We start from the raw sequence: 18,462 nt of genomic DNA on the forward strand, positions 1-18,462 counted from the left end.
AACTCTAAGATCCTGTCAGTACTTGCTGTCTTGGTTAGTTTTCTGTTAGCTTGACACAAGCTAGAGTTTTCTTGGAAGAGGGAACCTCAGTTGAAAAATGGCTCCCATCAAATGGCCTGTAGGTCAGTGTGTAGAACATTTTCTTGATTAATGATGGACGTGGGGAGGCCCAGCCTACTGTGGATTGTGCTGTCCATGGGAAGGTGGTCCTGGATTGTATAGGGAGGTAGGCTAAGCAAGCTAGGGAGATCAAAGCTTTAAGTAACATTCCTCTATGGTCTCTGATATGGTTCTTCACCCCAGGCTCCTGACTTGAGTTCCCTTCATGAAGAACGGCAATGATGAGTGTAAGCCAAATGAACCCTTTCCTCTACATGTTGCTTTTGATCACAGTGTTTTATTACAGCAATAGAAATCTGAGGAGAACAGAACTGGTACCAGAAGGGGGGCATGCTGAGGCAGACTTGTCCATGTCGTTTTAGCGAGGGTCATAGGAGTGTTTGGAACCTAAGGCTGAAAAAGTCATGCGCTCAGAGTTTAAAGGGTTGTTCTGTGGGAGCCTGGACTATGAGAATGCTGAGAGAAATGCAGGCAATGGAGACCTGGTTTGTGCTGATTCTGTGGGAAGTTTGAGAGTCCCTAAAGATTCTATCAGAACTGTTTGTATGATAGCTTTGATTCTATGGGTCTGGTCGGCTGGAACTGAAGAGTCAGTTGTGATTAACAAGAGACCTGCACCACTGACGTAAAGGTCTCGGCTTTACCAGGACATTTCTCTCCATTCTTAGACTTCCTTTCCCATTAGCTACCATACATTCTCCTTCCCATGTAAAACCCAGAAGAGATGGAGGGAGTTTCAAGCATAGGATACTAGTTGGACTTCCTATGTGAGCCCTTCCTCTTGTTCCCTCAACTCATAACTGGATTTGCTCTTCGCTTAGCCTGAAGACATGCACTTCTGCAAGAGAGGGACCCTTGCCTCAACCCTGCCCAGGCATGCCTTCCCCACGAGTCATAGGTGGCTTCACGCTGGTGTCCCAAGGCAGCCATTTATGTCTTACCTGCAGAGAACGTTGTTTCACAATTAGCTGGGCCTTCCGCAGCCCTCTCTAAACACCAAGCATTGCTTCTACATCTGCAGGAAAAGGAACCAGTTGCTTCTTCTGTCAAAGGGAGAGCCTAATGTTTCTGATTAAAACGTGTTCAAAAGGCAGAGCTGGGATCAGTAGGTAGAAATGTGGAGCTCTGGACCCCATAAGGATCTTGGAATACATCTTTGAAGCATTGAGCTGGGCAAAGTGTGATGATGTACCATAAAGCTACTGTTATTACTGCCCAGCACACCTTTACTGGATATCAGCTTTGTCGCTAGGGCTCAGGAATTAGAATCCCAAGCAAAAATGGACCTCCAAGCAAAAATGGACCAACTCCCATGTATGTGCTTGAGCTCTGGGAAGGAATTGGAGTTCACGAGCTCTGTGCTGCCAGGGAATGAGACCAAAGCTCGGAGGGACCACTTGCTACATGAGAGTGTGGACACATTACTTCAGTTCTCCCAAATATCCACATGCCAGAAATGCTGGGAAGAAAATGAATGCCAAGAACCAGCACAGTGCCTGTTTCATGCAGGTCCGTATGCCGTCCGTCCCCCTGCTCTTTGATTTGCTTCCAAAGTATGAAAGTTACTCACCCACTGCTTGTGGTGACTGGAACCCAGCCACAGCCTCTCCAAAGATCATCTAAGTGAAGTTTCCAGGCTCTTTCCAATGGATCCTCATGCCTGCCATGATTACCTTTGCGTGTATCTATGAACTGCAAATATGAACTTTTATTTTGTGCTTCTCCATCCTTATTTTATTATTTTATTTTTCTTTTTCCTTGCCACTTGCTTCTCACTCTATGGCTGTTTCTGGGACTCTAAGCTTCCATTTAATTTCTTTTTTCATTCCGTTTACCAGACATATTGAAGAATTCTCTGGTGATTCAACCCACTTCTGAATGATGTCTTCACCAGCAGCTTGCTTTCACCCACCAGACTCCTCGTCACAGTCTCAGGTGTAGCCCCCCTTATCACTGTTCTCTCTCTCTCTCTCTCTCTCTCTCTCTCTCTCTCTCTCTCTCTCTCTCTCTCTCTCTCCTAGGGCACATCAGTCTGCAGGGGTCTTAGAGTAGAAAATATGAATGCCTGATTTATTTGGAAGCTCACATGTGATGTTGACATTAAAATTTAGGATTGAGCCTGGCACAGAATAGAAATATGTTAAGAACCTGGGAAACTAAGTACCCCTATAGTGTGAGTTGGGTACAGAAAAGTTTGAAGGGCACACATGGGACAAAGGTGGAGTCCATGTCTCCAGAGCTCCACTAACAACCAGCTGTTTCTATTCTCTCAAAAGTTCAAATGACAGTGCAGGTCACAGGGTTTGAAATTCTAAGTTTGGATTCCATGTCCTCAAAGCTAGACTGTTCTATTTTATGACCCGTCATGCATATTTTGTGTGATGCTTAAAACTTCCTCCTTGGAAATGTGTTCTAGGCAAAAATCAAACTATTGAGATTATTTGTTACACTGGTCCATTTCTGCTATTGTAATGCTTACAAAATTCAGAGAAGGAATAGACACATTTAATAAATAGAAAATATTTATTATGATACAGCATCATCAAGATTATATGACAAAAGGCAGTAACAAGCCAAAGGAAAACACTTTTACAGGAAGTGAAACACTTTGTATAAGCACATACGTTACAGTGAAGATATTTTTCCCTTTAGGTACAGGGTATGTATGTGTACATCTCCAATTCTGAACAATTATATGAGCTAATATTTCTATTTATTCTGGAAAATTCATAATCATGTTAAGAGTAGGCATCCAGTAATATTTTAATCAGTATTGAGTGTGTTCACCAAATGTCTCAGACTGAAACCCCAGAACAAACTCGCCTGTTACAGCATTCGAATAGGAAGCATTGCCTCATCTATTCTGGCAAAAAAAAAAAAAAAAAAAAAAAGAACAATAACAAAAAACCTGAATGCACAATTCCATAGTAATGAAGGCCATATGTTGGTGCCTCAAGAATTAAAAGAACATAGGAAGCAATATGGGTTCTCCCACTGTTTTCCCAACTTAGTAGAAACCCATCTATTTAGCACTGAACCATCTTTGTTGTTGTGTTTTGAGACAGGTTTAGGCTTGGAATTCATTGTGTAGACTATGCTAGCCTCAACCTTACAGAGAGCCACCTGCCCCTGCCTCCCAAGTGCTGAGATCAAAGACGTGTGACGCCCTGCTCTGCATCATCTATTTTTCTCTCATTCTGTTTCTTTACAATGAAAACACAGAGTTCAATTCTTGAGGTCTTTGCAATAAGGATGTTCAAAAGTATTTTTTTTAAAGGAAAGATAGAAATTCTTGATAAGGAACTCACTAAACTGGGCAGTAGAATGTGGAAACTTAAGAAACACAACTCTGATATAGGAGTTGATGTTAAATTCCAAAGAAATGATGTTTTGGGTATTTAGAGATTCTAAGATGATGCATTTTTGGCTGAGAAATCACTAGCTTCAACACGAAGAAAGTAAATTAAAATGGCTGAACATAAGGCATAAACAAAGATATTTAAAGGGAGCAGATTCATCCCACAAATAATAGAAGAAATAAAAATAACAAGAACAATCCTTTTCTTTGGGGTTAGGAAAGGCAGGGGTAAGATGGAGTAATTGGATCAAATATATGTGGATATCACAGAGTAGTAAACATAGGGATTATAAGGAAGAGATGCTAACAAAAACATAAGCATAAAGCATGTAAAAAAATTTTTAAGAATAAAGTGTGATTGACAGGCAGATGGTCAAGACACTCTGAGTGGACTTGAGTATCATCACACACTAGAAGACCATGAAACTCAAGTAGCTGTGGAAAAACTTTTTAAAAATATATCTGAAATATTCTAAATATTGCCTTTTCAACCTTACATTTTAATAACAATGTGCACAAGTTTATAAAAATGTACTTTTTAGTGTCACACACTGTTTGGTGACCTTTTTATACAATGCACTTTCAAACTATTTCATTGATAACATTCTCATATCGTAAAATATCTGAAAAATAAATCCCCACCTAGAAGGATTTCCATCGCAGCTGCACGTGAGAAACATCAGATCACAGACCCAACCTTCGAAGAGACACTGGTAACAGTGATGCAGAGAACATCACTGGAACATAAAAATATTTATACTATACCCGAAAGACAATTTCCTAGTTGCAGCTAGACCGACATTACGTGGTACGAATTTTATAATCACATGTATACAAGGAACACAGGAAAACACATTCAGTTGCTAGTTCCAGGGACTCCAGGGACAATAGGAAAGAATTGAAACCAGTAATCGTTGCTATGAGTACACCATTAGGTTCAAAGATAGATTTGTTTCCGTAGCACATGGGAGAAACTGTGGCACCACATTGTACTTATACTGAATCTCAGAAGTCCAACTGGTTGGTATTATTTGCTACAGTAAATGGAAAGTAAAACTTGGCAACGTGGCTTGTCCTCTTTTGCTGAAGGGCAATGGAGAACCTGGTTGGCACAGCACAAGTGAGTCCACAAAACGTCTCTGACGGTCCTTGTCATCCTCCTCCCTTCCAAAGTCATCAATAAACAAGCATGGAGTCTGCGAAGCTCATTCTTTTGACCTTGCTCAAGGACCTGTGTGGATACCCCCCTTTTCCCCCCATAGCACTTCTGATATATAGCTCGTTTGGGTGATGATTTTGCTCATAATTTCATTTTCCTAGCCAGAGGGAATTAACAGAAATTCAAGGTGTTACTGTGCCTTTATCCCAGGTTGACGACAGGCTCGGCACTGGATCATAGCAGTGAAAAGGGACCCTCATGAGGTCAGTTCCTGGGGCTCCCTTAGTCCAGGAGTCTGCAGGCTCAGCAGGCTTCTGAGATGGGAGCTGTTGTCCCATCGATGTCCCTATGTCCCAGCCTCTCCTTATCCACTCACCAGGAATGTTGTGAGATGAACTAATGATTCAGCTTGGCACCATCACAGGGGCTGCTTCGCTTCTAGCTTCACAAAGCGAGTGTGGGCAGATGTATGTATGCACGATCGAGCAAAAGAAGAGATTTTTGTTGTTTTGTTGTTGATTTTATTTTTACGTTTTATTATTTTCCCCCGATAAAAGTTACATACCATATGGAATTGTGCTTTGTCATAATTCCCTTTCTTCCTAGAGAAGGTTTTTGAATAATTCAAGAGTCACAATCCTGGCCGGGACCACTGTTCACTTGGCATCTTTCCTCTCCCTCGTTAAGGCAGCCACAGCATTCTTTATCCCCTGCAGACTGGGGTCCTCCATCACCGTGCTTCTCCCAGCTTCCTACATGTTTCCAGAGGGGTTGACATTCCCTAGCACATTCCTTAGCATTTCTGGCTTCTCCACGCACAGTTCCCCCCTTACAGGGTGGAAGAGCTTTGCTTATAGTCCCTCAGGATGACAGAGGCGTAGGTCACGTTTGGAGGGGTGCAGAGCACTGACTCAGACACTGGGGAGCTGGGTACCGAACTGCCAGAGGCCACCGAGTCTCGGAACGGAGAAGGAGGCGTCAGGGCAGGCGAATCCTCAGGGGTTAGCTTGCTGGCTGCAGGCAGGTCCTCCTCCTCTTCCAGTTCGTCTTCCTCCGTGTTCCCTTCGCGCTCATACACGAACTCCTGCAGGAGCTTGAACCTCTCGCTGTCATCATCGTCGTCCTCCCCGGGAGGGGAGATGGGCTCCTCTCGGAAGGTGCTCAGCTGCAGGGGCAGCATCTGCAGGTGTTGCGGGGGAGGCGGGGGTGGGTACAGAGAGCGCAGCCCGTTCCCCGGTGTCCCCGGGCCTGCCAGCACCGCGTGCAAGTCCGGGATCCCCGCGCCAAAGTTGGTGACCACGCCTTGCAGCTGGTCCATCAGGGATTTGGGCTGCTGCGGGGGTTGCTGAGGGGGCGGTGGCTGTTGCTGCTGCTGCTGCGGAAGAGGAGGAGGCAAGCCCTTGGGGATGACGGAATCAGCCAGGAACAGGGGGGTCTCCTCTGCGGTCAGGTGAGGCGGCAGAGGTGGTGTGGTGGCCACGGGTGGCCCGCGTCGGTGCACCACCATGGAAGGGCTGCTGGGAGGGCTGAAGCGAGCCGAGGGGGTGTTGTCCTCTTCCTCCACATTGTAAAGGGTCTTGGTGCTGGCATCTGAAAAGGTCAGGCTCTTGCCAGAGCCTTGGTAACTTTTAGTGAGGGGTTTGATCACGGCCGTTTGGTTGCAGGCCGTCTCGTTGGTCTTCACGTGCACAGAGAGGCGCTGCCACACGTGCTGTCCCTTAGGCGCCTGTCTTCCACCTGGTTCAGACCATGACACAGACTTGCCGTTAGAACTATGAATAAAATAGAGATGGGTTTACTTACACACGGATCCTGCACAGAGGACAAATTGCATCTGAATTATGTCCACCCCCAACACTGCAATTCAGCTGCACCATCCACCTCCCCTGCTCCCCCTTACAGTAAAATCAAATACTGGCAACTTCAGCTACCAGAGACTGCCTCTGAAGAGGGGACCAGAACATTCTACTCATGCCGAGAAAAGTAAGCGCTAACCCAAGAAAGGTTACTAGTGAGAAAGCCTAGTCTATTGCGGAAAATGGCTATTTCCATTCAGCTATACGATTTCACGAAGTACGCCCTTCGCCACCACACATACACTAATAATGAAACAGTCCCACTGAGGGCAATTAATGAAGTGGTTAACAAATTAAAACGACCCTTCACTGCAAGACTGAATGATTATCGAACTGCTGGAAGAAAAAAATGGAAACACACACCACTTAAGCTTCCCGTAGAAAACACAACACAGGGGTTTAGTCTTAAGACCCACATATAACGCTACTTTCACTGTGCTGTGGGATTTATGAACTAGAAGTGCTCAGTTACTCATTCTGATTTGTACTTCCCATCATTAGAGTGAACATAGAGAGGACACCTGCACCAAGGAGGTAAGACCAGGGGGAAAAATATGTGAGTGGCTGCAGAGTTTCATGATTTCCCATTTACTTTTTGCTCATCTTAGAACACTATTCCTGATGGGTACAATGTATGACAATTCACATAAAGGTACAGATTCTCAGCTGCTCGTTAGGAGTGGGATACTCAAATACAGACACGGCAAAAGAGAGACAACAGGATGGGCTAACAAACACAGTGCTCACAGCTGGCACTAATCCTCCCGCCAATTTTGATGCAAATGAGCCAAAATCAAGATTCTAAGAAAGCAGTGGTCACTAAGGCCAAGGACCCTGCTTGGGTCTCTTTCCACTTACCTTTGCTAAAGGAAAATTCTAGAACACCACCATGCTTCCAACCTCCTCAGCTGTTATGGCTTAGCTCTTAGGTGCCTCTCAAAAAGCTCATGTACTGAAAATTTGCTTTTTCAGAGCAGAGGTGTTGAGGGAGGAAAGGGACTTTTGAAGGTGATTGAATGATGAGACTTGTGTCCTCATCGAAGGATTAAGGTATTTGAGACTCATAGCTCAGTGGGTTTCTCGAGAGAGAGAGGCCTTGCAGTGAAAGCCAGCCCCCTCCCCCTCTGCTTCCTAGCCACCATCAGCTGAGCAGCTTTGACCTGCCACATGCTCTTGATCAAGATGGTTGCACCTTGGCACAAGTTCAGGAACGACAGAGCCCAGTGAACATGGGCTGAAACCTTCAAAAGCGCGAGCTAAAATCAATCATCCCTCCTTTCAGTTGACTCTCTCAGATACTTTGCCACAAGACTACACAGCTAACACATCAGCCTTTACCCCCCAATGAAATCCCCACACACCAACCAAGGAGAAAGTCACCCTGAAGAAGAAAATACAAAATGTGTTATGGCAACCACAAATCTTATTCATTCTGAATCTTGCAATAGTTTGGATCTTGCTGTTAGAGACTCTGATGATTTTCTATGTAATTTTTGGCAGATGGTGGCACCTTACCACACCATTCTATTAATAAAAGCACTGCTAATACTTAAAAAGAAGTAATTTTCTTCTGCTCCCCCCCCTTTTTTTAGGACTTTGCTTTTTTCTTTGTATCTATTAAAGCAATAGAAAAAGGAACGCAAAAAAGAACAAAGTTGTGACATTAAAAGAAATTGGAAAATGAACATTCTTTCTTAGGTGGAGGTGTGAAATAGGTTGTCCCACATCACAGTCTTTTGTTTGAAGGGGGGAAAAAGTAGAAAATGTTCACTAAGACAATGGTTTATTGGATCATTTTGAAAGACAAGAATGAAGGCTTCAAAACTTACATATGATTCTCAGAATATTTGTGACAAGGGTTAATGTTCAACATTTTATATTTTATAACCTTGAAAAGTGAAGTGAGCCTCAGAAGTTGAGATTAATTTTAAAGTCAGGTACTGAATATAAAAAGTTCAAAAATAGGTATAACACCTAAAATTCTGACCTCATGACTTGATGAGAAAGGTAGTTCCCAACAAAATATTGCTCAGTCTCCCCCTAAAACTAGCTGCAAGGTATCCTTGCATTCCTGGAAAACCCTGAGGTAGTGGCTCTTCTACTTTACTTATTTCACTGACTACACCATCAGCTGTTTTTATTACTGTCCAAGGATCTACCCCGGGCCTCATGTTAGACCGTACCCAAATGTTAACAGTATTTTTGATGATCATGCAGGTAGCTATGATCACAATTTAGTTCTATTTTAATTGCACACAATTTTTATTCTTGTGTTGGGAGATTTTTTTTTTCACTATCACTGTTAAAATTAGCAGCATTCTTTCCCTCAGAGTCTTGCTCTAAATTATCTGTAAAGTCCTGTTTAATTAGGAAACAGATATCATGCCCCAGGGCGTTCGGTGGATTATAAAAATTAGACTAACCTTTCCCAAGGACAAAATAAATTGCTTAGTAAAAATCAGAGATAGTGGGGGGAAATGCATCATGGCATAGACATTGAGGCATGGGTTATTAACTGCTCCTTCAGGATAAGTCACTTTTCATCTGTGGTCCAGAGAAAATCTGAAGGGTCTGTGGATCTACACAGCTGCTAAGCACTGTTTGTAGACTGAGTAAATAAAATTTGTACAGGAGAAAAGTGTACCACTGCCTTTAAATGCTTTTCGATGGTATTGTGATGAACTACCATTAAATACAAACACAACTATATTCTGAGATGTTCTCATTGTGTTCAGTAAACACTAGTCAAGGTAATTGCAGTCACTGGTTCAGGTAAAGACACAATCCTGTTCCATGTGAAAAGTAAGCATCCTACCTGGAGACTGGAAATTCATAGTTATTAAGAAGATAAAAATACATGAACTTCAGGGTGTTGCAAGAGAAAAAATACATTCAACATAGAATAGTGCTGTGAAATAAAAGCTATGTTTAAGTCCACATAACTTTAGTGTTTGGGCTTTGGCCACCAGCTTCTTGCTTCCATTGTTTACCTTTTTTTTTTATTTCTTAATCTTAAGAAAGAGCTAGGGATGTAGCTCACAGGTAGTAGAATGCTTGCTTGCCAAGTGTGCAGGAAGCCCTAGGTTTGATCTCTAGTATTGCATAAGCCAGGTGTGGTGGTACACACCTGTAATCTCAGTATGAGGAGGTTGAGGCAAGAGAATCAGAAGCTCAAGGGTGATCTTTAGCTACATGGCAAGTTTCAGGTCACCCTGGGCTACATGTGACTCTGTCTCAAAAAGGGGGGCAGGGGAGCAAACAAAGCAATCAGACTTAGAAAACTCCATATAATTGTCTCAAAGCACTCTTTGTTTTGACTTGCAAAGGCATACTTCAGATAGAAAATAACCTCCTTCCTGAAGATAAAACACTGTGGGTCAGGACTAACTTACCTCTGGTGGTTAAATATATTTAATGATACTACAATTATTGAAATGGTCAGTGGTATAACCAATGTACCTTGAGCCTCTCTGGTTATCAGACTATAAAATAATGGGCCTGGAGAACATAGTGTTTCCCTAGGATCGCCTCCTTGGAAGTAGAAATATCTGAAACCCCAGGAACTTTACAATTTGTCAGGCAATCTTGAAGGAGAGACTTGGGGCTACGCCATGCTGGGCAGAAGCATCCTTGGGCCTGATTGCTTCGCTCTGCACACCCCCTGCTTTCTATTTAAACCACACCCTTAAGACAGGACAAGAATATGGACTGGGGAGTTGCTGTATCTCTTTGGGCCCATCTCAGCGTGGTCGCCCTGAATAAATCCCCTTCTCTTGCTTTCACTATTAAATTGGTTCTCTTTATGGGCTCATCCAGGACAAGTAGCCAAATCTGACTTGGGGACACAGGCTGTGATCCGAAGTCTAGTGACAGTAGCACTCACAGGAAGAGCAGATGGATAGGGAGAAGACAATGTTTCATTCTCCCATACAAAACTGACAGGTCTGTGGCTGCAATCCTGGAGTCAACACGTCAAGGTTGTTGCTTTGATTGTTCTTCCACTGGGTAAGGGTCGCAAGCCCCCCCCCCCCCAAACAAAACCCCCAGTATTTACAGCATTCTTTTTTTTTTTTTGAAACAGGGTTTCTCTGTGTAGTTTTGCACCTTTCCTGGATCTCACTCTATAGACCAGGCTGGCCTCAAACTCACAAAGATCCGCCTGGCTCTGCCTCCCAAGTGCTGGGATTAAAGGCGTGCACCACCACCGCTGGCTTACAGCATTCTAAATAGCTGGGAGTAGGTCGGATAAAGAGATTAGTGTATTGTTGGCATTCAGAGTGAGTCTGTCTCTTTTATTTGTTTCTGTAAGTACTGATTACATCTGCAGAGGACACGCTCTCTGTTCCAGGGATCTCTAAAGTGAGAACAGTGGGTGGGCAGGTTGGAGATAGGAAGAAAGCATCCTGCACCATCAGCCTGAAGAGGAGGCAGACAAAAAGCCAATACCATTGCCAGGCTTATGAACTTTACAGCAGTATCCAGAGAGTGATAGGCAAGACAAAATCTTCCCGTCAAGAAGGGAAAGGTGCCTCCTCAGAACCTGAAGAGGCAAGCATTTTGTTTTCTATAAAACTGGAAATAGGGCCATGGAGGTGGCTCACTGGGTGATGGCACTTCCTGCTGAGCCTAAGATCGGGAGAAACAACACTGGACTCAAATGGTGGAAGAAGAGAACCAGTTTCCCATGAGTTGTTATCTGAGCTAGACACATACATACCTTCTCCCCCACCTCTCTCTCTCTCTCTCTCTCTCTCTCTCTCTCTCTCTCTCTCTCTCCCTCCCTCCCTCCCTCCCTCCCTCCCTCCCTCTCTCTCTCTCTCTCTCTCTCTCTCTCTCTCTCTCTCTCTCTCCATAATCAGTTAATTAGTACAGCAATGTAAGTAAATGAGACAAGAGCATCAGGAAAGGCCATGGTGTTCCAGTAGGGACAGAAAGGCTCACCAAGCATAGAATCCATGAGCCACCAGCACTAGGGTACCCTCCTATGGCCCTGCTGCTTTAGCGTGGTGTCAGGATACCTTGGAGTCTGGCCCCAGAAGCCCCTGGTGGCACTGTCCATCTTTTCAACTGCATATGCGTCAGCCAGTTGGCACCAGCATGCGGTCTGGAAGGTGGAGGCTCTTGCTGATTCTTAGGCAGAGGAACTATTCGAAACCATTGGAGTCAGGCTTGTGTCTTCCCAGGCAGCCCCAAGTTAGTTTTTCCATACTGACACTAGTTCCACTTCTTGAAAACATTACAGAAAGATCTGAATATTTAGCACCTTCTCTCCACTGTGGAGGACTAGGAACATAATTAAAATTTCTTGCCTATTCACCATTACTCGTAATAAAGAGAATCTTGAGTGTACTTTTGAAGACAGATAGACTCTTATTATGTGAGAACTCGATAGTTCCTGTAGATAATCTTAAGCAGTGCTGTGAAGTTTCTCCTTCCCCTCTGAATTCTGTCCTCAACATGGGTTAGTCACAGAACCATTGTCTTAGTGAGATACATAATTTACAAAGTCAAAATATTTGACCCTTATCTAGTAATCTTCAGAGCAGTTGATTTCTACACCTTCCAACTATATGACCCAGGATGAAGGACAGCACACACGCAGATGCACACTCACACACACATATCACTTTGCATTTCTAGAACTCCATGATTTCTTTAATAAGCCAATAAGATAAAATATATCCCAAGTTTAATTTTCTCATCGACGTCAACGAAGCATGGATAACTCTAGAGCTCTGCTCCCAGCATGAGATATACTGTTCTGAGAAAATTACCAAGTCATTTCCAAACTAGAAGAGAATTCTGAGGAGTATTAAACTTTTCCAAGCAAGTCTCAAAGGATCTTTGGTTTTCAGTCATTTTCAAGCTGACGAAAGAAATTCATGTGTCAGAGTTTACATAAGATGTCATGTTTGTGGGCTGGAACTGGCCCAGAAGCACTGCTCTTGTAGAAAGTCTGAGATTGGTTCCCAGTACCCACTTGGAGCACCTCACAATCATCTGTAACTCAGGATCCAGGTGATCCAACACCCTCTTCTGGTCTTCATGGGTAACTATAGTCATAGATATGGACAAATACATGTAAATATAACTACAAAATTTAATAATTTTGTAAATTATTATAAAAATCTTAAAAATATTCTGTGCTGGTACCAGGGTATTGTCCTAGTAATGGGACCTGTGTGCTGTTAGATTCCCTTAGGAAATACAGGTAGGAACAGACGGTGTTACTTTTGAGGGAAGTTCAGGTCAAACACTAGCCTGTCCTCTATGGTCCCGTCTACTAGACTTGGATTTTAATTTCCAGTTACTTGATGCCCCTCAGTACTCACAGGCTGCCCTGCAAATATAGGGCAGTTGCATTGCTCTGCCTGGATTATTCCTCAGGGGCAAGAGAGACAGAGACAGACCACAGTGATCCAGTTTATTTCTTATGTTAGTCTCTTGTCACGCTCTTTAAAAAAAAAAAACAGTGGGAAATGAAGGTTACAGAAAGAACACTTTCTTGTTTTCATTTCTCCCAGACAACCACGACTAAAAATATCTGGTCTTAGTCTAAGGGATGCAAGGTTAAAGCCACTGATCTCTCTGTTCCTTTATAGTTGAAGATGGGAGGCTTGAATAGCCTGTTCCTAAAGTTCTTGACAACCCACCTGTTAGCTTTGCTGATAGGTGTATGTTTTTTCCTTCTTCAATCACCACCAAAGAAGTATACTTGGCTTTTACTTTTGTTTGTAGAAACTCACCTTTAAGTCATGGAATGTCAGTTGATTCTCCTCTCTCTGACCCTGCTGTCAGGGCAAGACAAACACGTCCACCCATCCCTATCAATCCCTTTTGACAGGCAGCCAGCGGTTATCACAAATTAGGATCTCCTTGCTGTGTCCTTGGTCAGACTCACCCTCGGTGCAAGAAACACTTCATGCCTTTGGATTTGGAAGAGTTTCAGAGAAGGCGTCCAGCTATGGTACAGTGGCTCTGTTAGGGGCTTCCAAAATGCCACTAAAACATACTGGCATGACTACCCAATGTGTCCTCCCTATGTCTGGATGCTTCGATGGAGACGACATTGTTTGGATACAGGATTCTACAGGGAAGAGTAGTAAAGGAGGCCACAGACTTCCTGGTACACGTCACTGAGTAAAGGGAAGAGACACCATGGCTCCATGACCAGCCTCTGCCGCCAGTTCTGTACCAAACATTGAAACAAATTGGGCTCTTCTATCTGAAGAGCTATTCAAACCACAGACACCTCATCAGTGGGCTCCCTCCTGCTGCAGGAATGTGTACCTTTGACTCTCCCAGGAGTTTGGAGGGCTGTAAAGGAACAGCTGAGAAAGACCACAGACTCCATGCACAATGAATCGAACATGGTCTAGGTGCTTTGGTTAACTTAAAAAGACACTGTCAAGAGCTAAGGGTCAAAAATCTGACCAAACATGCACCGTTTTTTATCAGACTTGAATGTCTGATAAAAATCATATAGAATGCTGGGAAATTTGTTTTTGTTTATTTGTAACATTTGCTTTTAAGTGGGACTCACAAAACCTTTGTTTTGTGTTCCCCAAGGTGTGGGAGACACCCAGCTCATGTTGGCGCCCACCCTCGCGCACCCACATTGTGGAACTTTTCATAAATTTCAGCTATAGCTTTTACTTCAATGCAGACAGGGTCGTTTCAAACATTTGTGCAACAGCAAAAAAAAGGAAAAAGAAAAAGGCAAAAGGAAAAGAAAAGAAAAAAGGGCTCTGTTTGCCAAGGAGAAGCTGACAAATTTGTTGAGGGGAAGATTCACTTTCGAGCTCATGAGTGGGAGTCACCAACCAAAGTGAATCCTTAAAGCTGGGGAGAGTGCTGCATTGGAACAGAAAATAAGCAGAGAAACTAACGGCTTGACAGTGTCCTTTTAAGAACAATGGACAATCAGATAAGGCAGTCGTGCAAACCACGGCACGTCCACGAGTCCCTCATTCTTCATAGCATGCACCACATTTGGTTTCCATGTGAGAGAGTGGAAATACCCAGGAGAGAGAAAGCAAGAGGCAAAACACTACATGTCCATGCAGCTTCTCTTACACATTCACTGCAGTGTGGGGGTTTTCAAAGCTGCACATGTGCCGACGGACACTGGCTGCTGGGCGAGAATTCTGGCTGCCTCTTCCTGAAGAGTGAAAAGAAAAAGCAAGGGGTTAAACAACATGTGCCCAGCTGCGGTGATTGCACCACTTAGGAGGTGCCTGGTCCAGGGTCGGGCCAGGCCTGGCTCCTGAACCTTTCTCCACGGCTCTGCTTCTATGTTCTGCTTGCAATTGCAGTCATGGCTGTTTGTTGCTGCTGGGTCTCCTCTCTGAAAGTAACATTGATGGAGTCACTTTCCCCATCATGGAAACATCTCTTTTCAATGCTCTGTGGATCTCTACTAGACTGGCTCTTTCCATTCACTGTTGACAAGCTACTTTAGGAGGCAGTAGACTGCCATATAGGTTGTCTTTTTGCCGCTGTTTTTCTTCATGGAAGCTCCTGAATTTTTATCGGAAACCATGGCTTTCCTTTGTATTGTGCATTGTCTAGCATATTATTCTATCAAGAAGGCATGGCTGCCACTTCATTTCTTGTGCTCACAAGATTGTTTATGTGTAATAGTGGAAAGTCAAGAAATCCACCTTGTTGAGATTGTGGAAATCTGCTGCAAGGGGACATGCCATCTCATCCTCAGGTTGATATTTCCTTTTACAGCAAACAGGGTGAACTGTACATTGTGTCATTCTTGGCAAGAGAGAAGAATACTTTTTAGACAAGGCGAGGCTGATGGGGCAGCCACGGGGAGGTAGACTAAGGAGAAGCAGTTCCCCAAAAGTAACACCAAAGCAATGGTGGGAAAGCTATCTTGTCATGCCACACAAGAGGGCTATCTACCCTGGAAAAGACCTTCAGGCATAAGATGCTCAGGATGAACCGTCAGCACGTGCTCTTGGTGATACGGAGAACAGTGGTAGAGTTCAAGAGAAATTTCACACGTTAGGAAATTCTGTAATTATTCATTTCCCTGTAGGTTTCTCCAATGAACTCACACATGTTTTATAATAAGTCTGTATTTGGCCACCTACTCTAGTCTTTGGTGATAGCCCTGCAGGGTTAGCCAGAGAGGGCCATGGCAGTTCCTCATCCCATCAAAACAGAAGAGTAGAGCCTTAGGAGGAGGAACAGGAAGAGGAGGGAGAATAGGAAGAAGGGAAAGTCAAGGAGGGGATGCCAGGAACAAACGATCATGGTTTTTCTCACAAAGTTTTTCAGCCTGATGTCTAACAGGTGCTGAGAAGTTGAGCTGTGAGTTTGAAACCTCCATGTAGAATTATCGTTTTTTACCCTTGAGAAGCAAGGAATCTGATCTGAGTTTATATGATGAGGAAAGATTTTTCTGTGCATACTTGAATATGATAGAGAAAAACAAAACAAAAAACAAAACTGACCAATGAATAGATTGCTACCAAACTGTAAGCACTCATAAACCATTTGAAAGCATGAATTCTACAATTTGAAATTCTTTTTTGGAAGTGAGAAATAGAGACAAGTTGGTGAAAGTTCATGCCTACAGAGAGAACCCAATCATTAAAAAAAAAAAAAAAAGTCAGACAGACCATGTTTGCTGTTTAACTTGCCAAACTAAACTAACAATGACATCCAACATGCCAACCTGAAATCACAAATACCATTTAAAATTAAACAGCAAAGAGGGGACAATGAAGAGAAAATCCTGCTTGAATATATAATCAAAAGTGGGAGAGAACACTTAACATGTAAAATATTGCTAAAACTTTCTTTCCTAAGAAAGAAGCTGGAGAGCATGTCCAAAGCACTGGTCTTTTGTTCTGCTGAAAACTGTCTGCATTCATTTGACTTTAAAATGAACTCTGCTTTGGAGAAGTGTCTACAGATTGGCCTGGTCAAATGGTGTCAGGCAGCAGGGTTCCTGGCTGGGCAAGCTTCAGAAGCCCAGGATCCAACAGAGTCCTACATTTTCTGTTCAGTATTCTGGGATCAGCCTCTTAAAATTCGTGTCAATTTATCTTTAAATTTGTGTTCTGTAGTCAGGGGGAGGAGAAAATGGAACGTGTCTTGGAGCATCAACTCGGTCTTCTTACTTTGCTTGCATGGATCTTTGGCTGTCTGCTCTCTTGTCCTTTAGGTTCCAATCATTTCAGCCTCTCATCCCTACAGATGGCAAGGTATCACCATAGCCCTCCATGGCAGGGATCTTGGGCACAAGCCCCAGAAGGACCTACGTGTGTTACCATGTGCCCTGTGGAGATAAGTGGAAGTCTCTCTGTCTCTGTCTCTGTCTCTGTCTCTGTCTCTCTCTCTCTTTCCTTCTCCCTCTCCCTCTCCCTCTCCCTCTCCCTCTCCCTCTCCCTCTCCCTCTCCCTCTCCCTCTCCCTCTCCCTCTCCCTCTCCCTCTCCCTCTCCCTCTCTCTCTCTCTCTCTCTCTCTCTCTCTCTCTCTCTCTCTCTCTCTCTCTCAACATTCAGGCAAACTACAGGGTAGGAGTGGACCTCTTACCCATCCTCAATCCAGGTGCTTCAGGTGTCTCTGAACTGGTGGAATGCTCTGGGATTCACATATCTAACATGGCTCAGGTAGGAAGCACGTGAAATAAGGAGGCAAATCACTTTGAGTTCCCCATGGTACCTGCACAGGGATGGATTGGGGGTGGAACTTTGCATCTTCAAGGGTGCACATGTGTAATTCCCAGAATGGGTAGCTAGGGTCACGACTAGAATGGGTGATTTGCCCCCCAGGAGTGTCTTTCTGTACAAGTAAACATGACATTAAATGGCAAATGTAAAACAGAGAGAAGATGCAGTGAGGGGTAATAGGTTTGCACTGTACCTTCATCACTTCTCCAGCTTTTGAACTAAGGACTTCATGTTTTAGTTTTGCACTGGACCTTGCAAGTGATGTAGCAAGGGTTGCCTGCTAGGAATATACAACACACAACCAAGGTGAGGACTGTCCTGGAAGCCTGGAGTCCTGACATGCATACCACCTTTGCACAGGTGCACTGATCTGCATGCTGGGGCAGCACCTGCATTTCTGTGGTCCCCAGAGGCACTGTGATAAAAAGCTCCAGAGTCTCTGTGGCTGACTCTCTCTTTGGGAGGCTACATCTGCATTTAGTGAACAGTTTGTGGTTGCTTTTGGTTTCCGTCAGATTGACGGCTTTATGTAGTAGTAACTGTAAAAATTCCAAGGCCGCACTAGGCAACCGTTGACCAAAGCAGTTGAGAAGAGTGCAATCTCCTCCGTGATCTTGAGGTTTTTAGTCTCTGACTTTGCCTTTGCATTGAAACAAAATATAGAATACCCCTGCATGTGGGCTTTGAGCTTACAAAGGGAGTGTTTACTAAAGATTATTGGCCAAGGCTTGAAAACTCTGATGCTTAACTGGCCATTTTACCAGATACATAAATACTGAGAGAAGAAGCTTGGCTTTAGCGTATTTTTAGCAATTGTAAAGCTACATGCTCAATCAACTACAGACTCAGCAAGTCAGAGTAAAAGCTTGGAGGGAAAAAGGAGGCATATGGGGGGCTTGTCAAATATAAGTCCCAAATCTGTGCTGGAATCTCTTGGCACATTGTGGATTTAAAGAAACCTCAGAATTTTAGTTAGAAAGATCGTTTCAATAATTTCTTTTGAAAGTGCAAGGTATCCCTCCCCCCTCCCCCGTCTTCTTCCCTCACTATCTTCTGTCCATTTTATATAAAGTTGCTCCTTGTCACAGGCCAATGAACAGTTCATAACTTTCCCCACTTGATTCCATTGTCCAAATAATATCCCTTTGTATAGTAGCCTACATCTCTTTGAGTGTACTTAGCTTCAAACAACTTTGTTTTATTGTGTTATTTTACCTAGATTAAACAGTCCTCACATCCGTTTCTGATGGGATGTATCCTTTATGTGAACTTCAG

The 18,462-nt window shown here is 43.7% G+C and overlaps 1 protein-coding gene across 2 annotated transcripts in view; it reads right to left on the reverse strand.

Annotated features, from left to right (window-relative positions):
* Positions 1-2,624: 2,624 nt before the first annotated feature.
* Positions 2,625-18,462, reverse strand: part of Grm1 (glutamate metabotropic receptor 1) — a 367,002-nt gene continuing 351,164 nt past the window's right edge. Inside the window, exons 9-10 of one of the 2 annotated variants that reach the window (XM_028861151.2) lie at positions 14,570-14,654; positions 6,321-6,409 (exon numbers count right to left, since the gene is read on the reverse strand). In XM_028861151.2, coding sequence (XP_028716984.1) covers positions 14,594-14,654 — 61 coding nt within the window. In that variant the 3' untranslated portion in view covers positions 6,321-6,409; positions 14,570-14,593. Of the gene's footprint in view, positions 6,410-14,569; positions 14,655-18,462 lie in introns of both variants that reach the window. The other variant, XM_028861143.2, reaches the window with a different exon arrangement.

The sequence above is a fragment of the Peromyscus leucopus genome, chromosome 8a (genome assembly GCF_004664715.2).
Source record: "Peromyscus leucopus breed LL Stock chromosome 8a, UCI_PerLeu_2.1, whole genome shotgun sequence".
NCBI lineage: Eukaryota > Metazoa > Chordata > Mammalia > Rodentia > Cricetidae > Peromyscus > Peromyscus leucopus.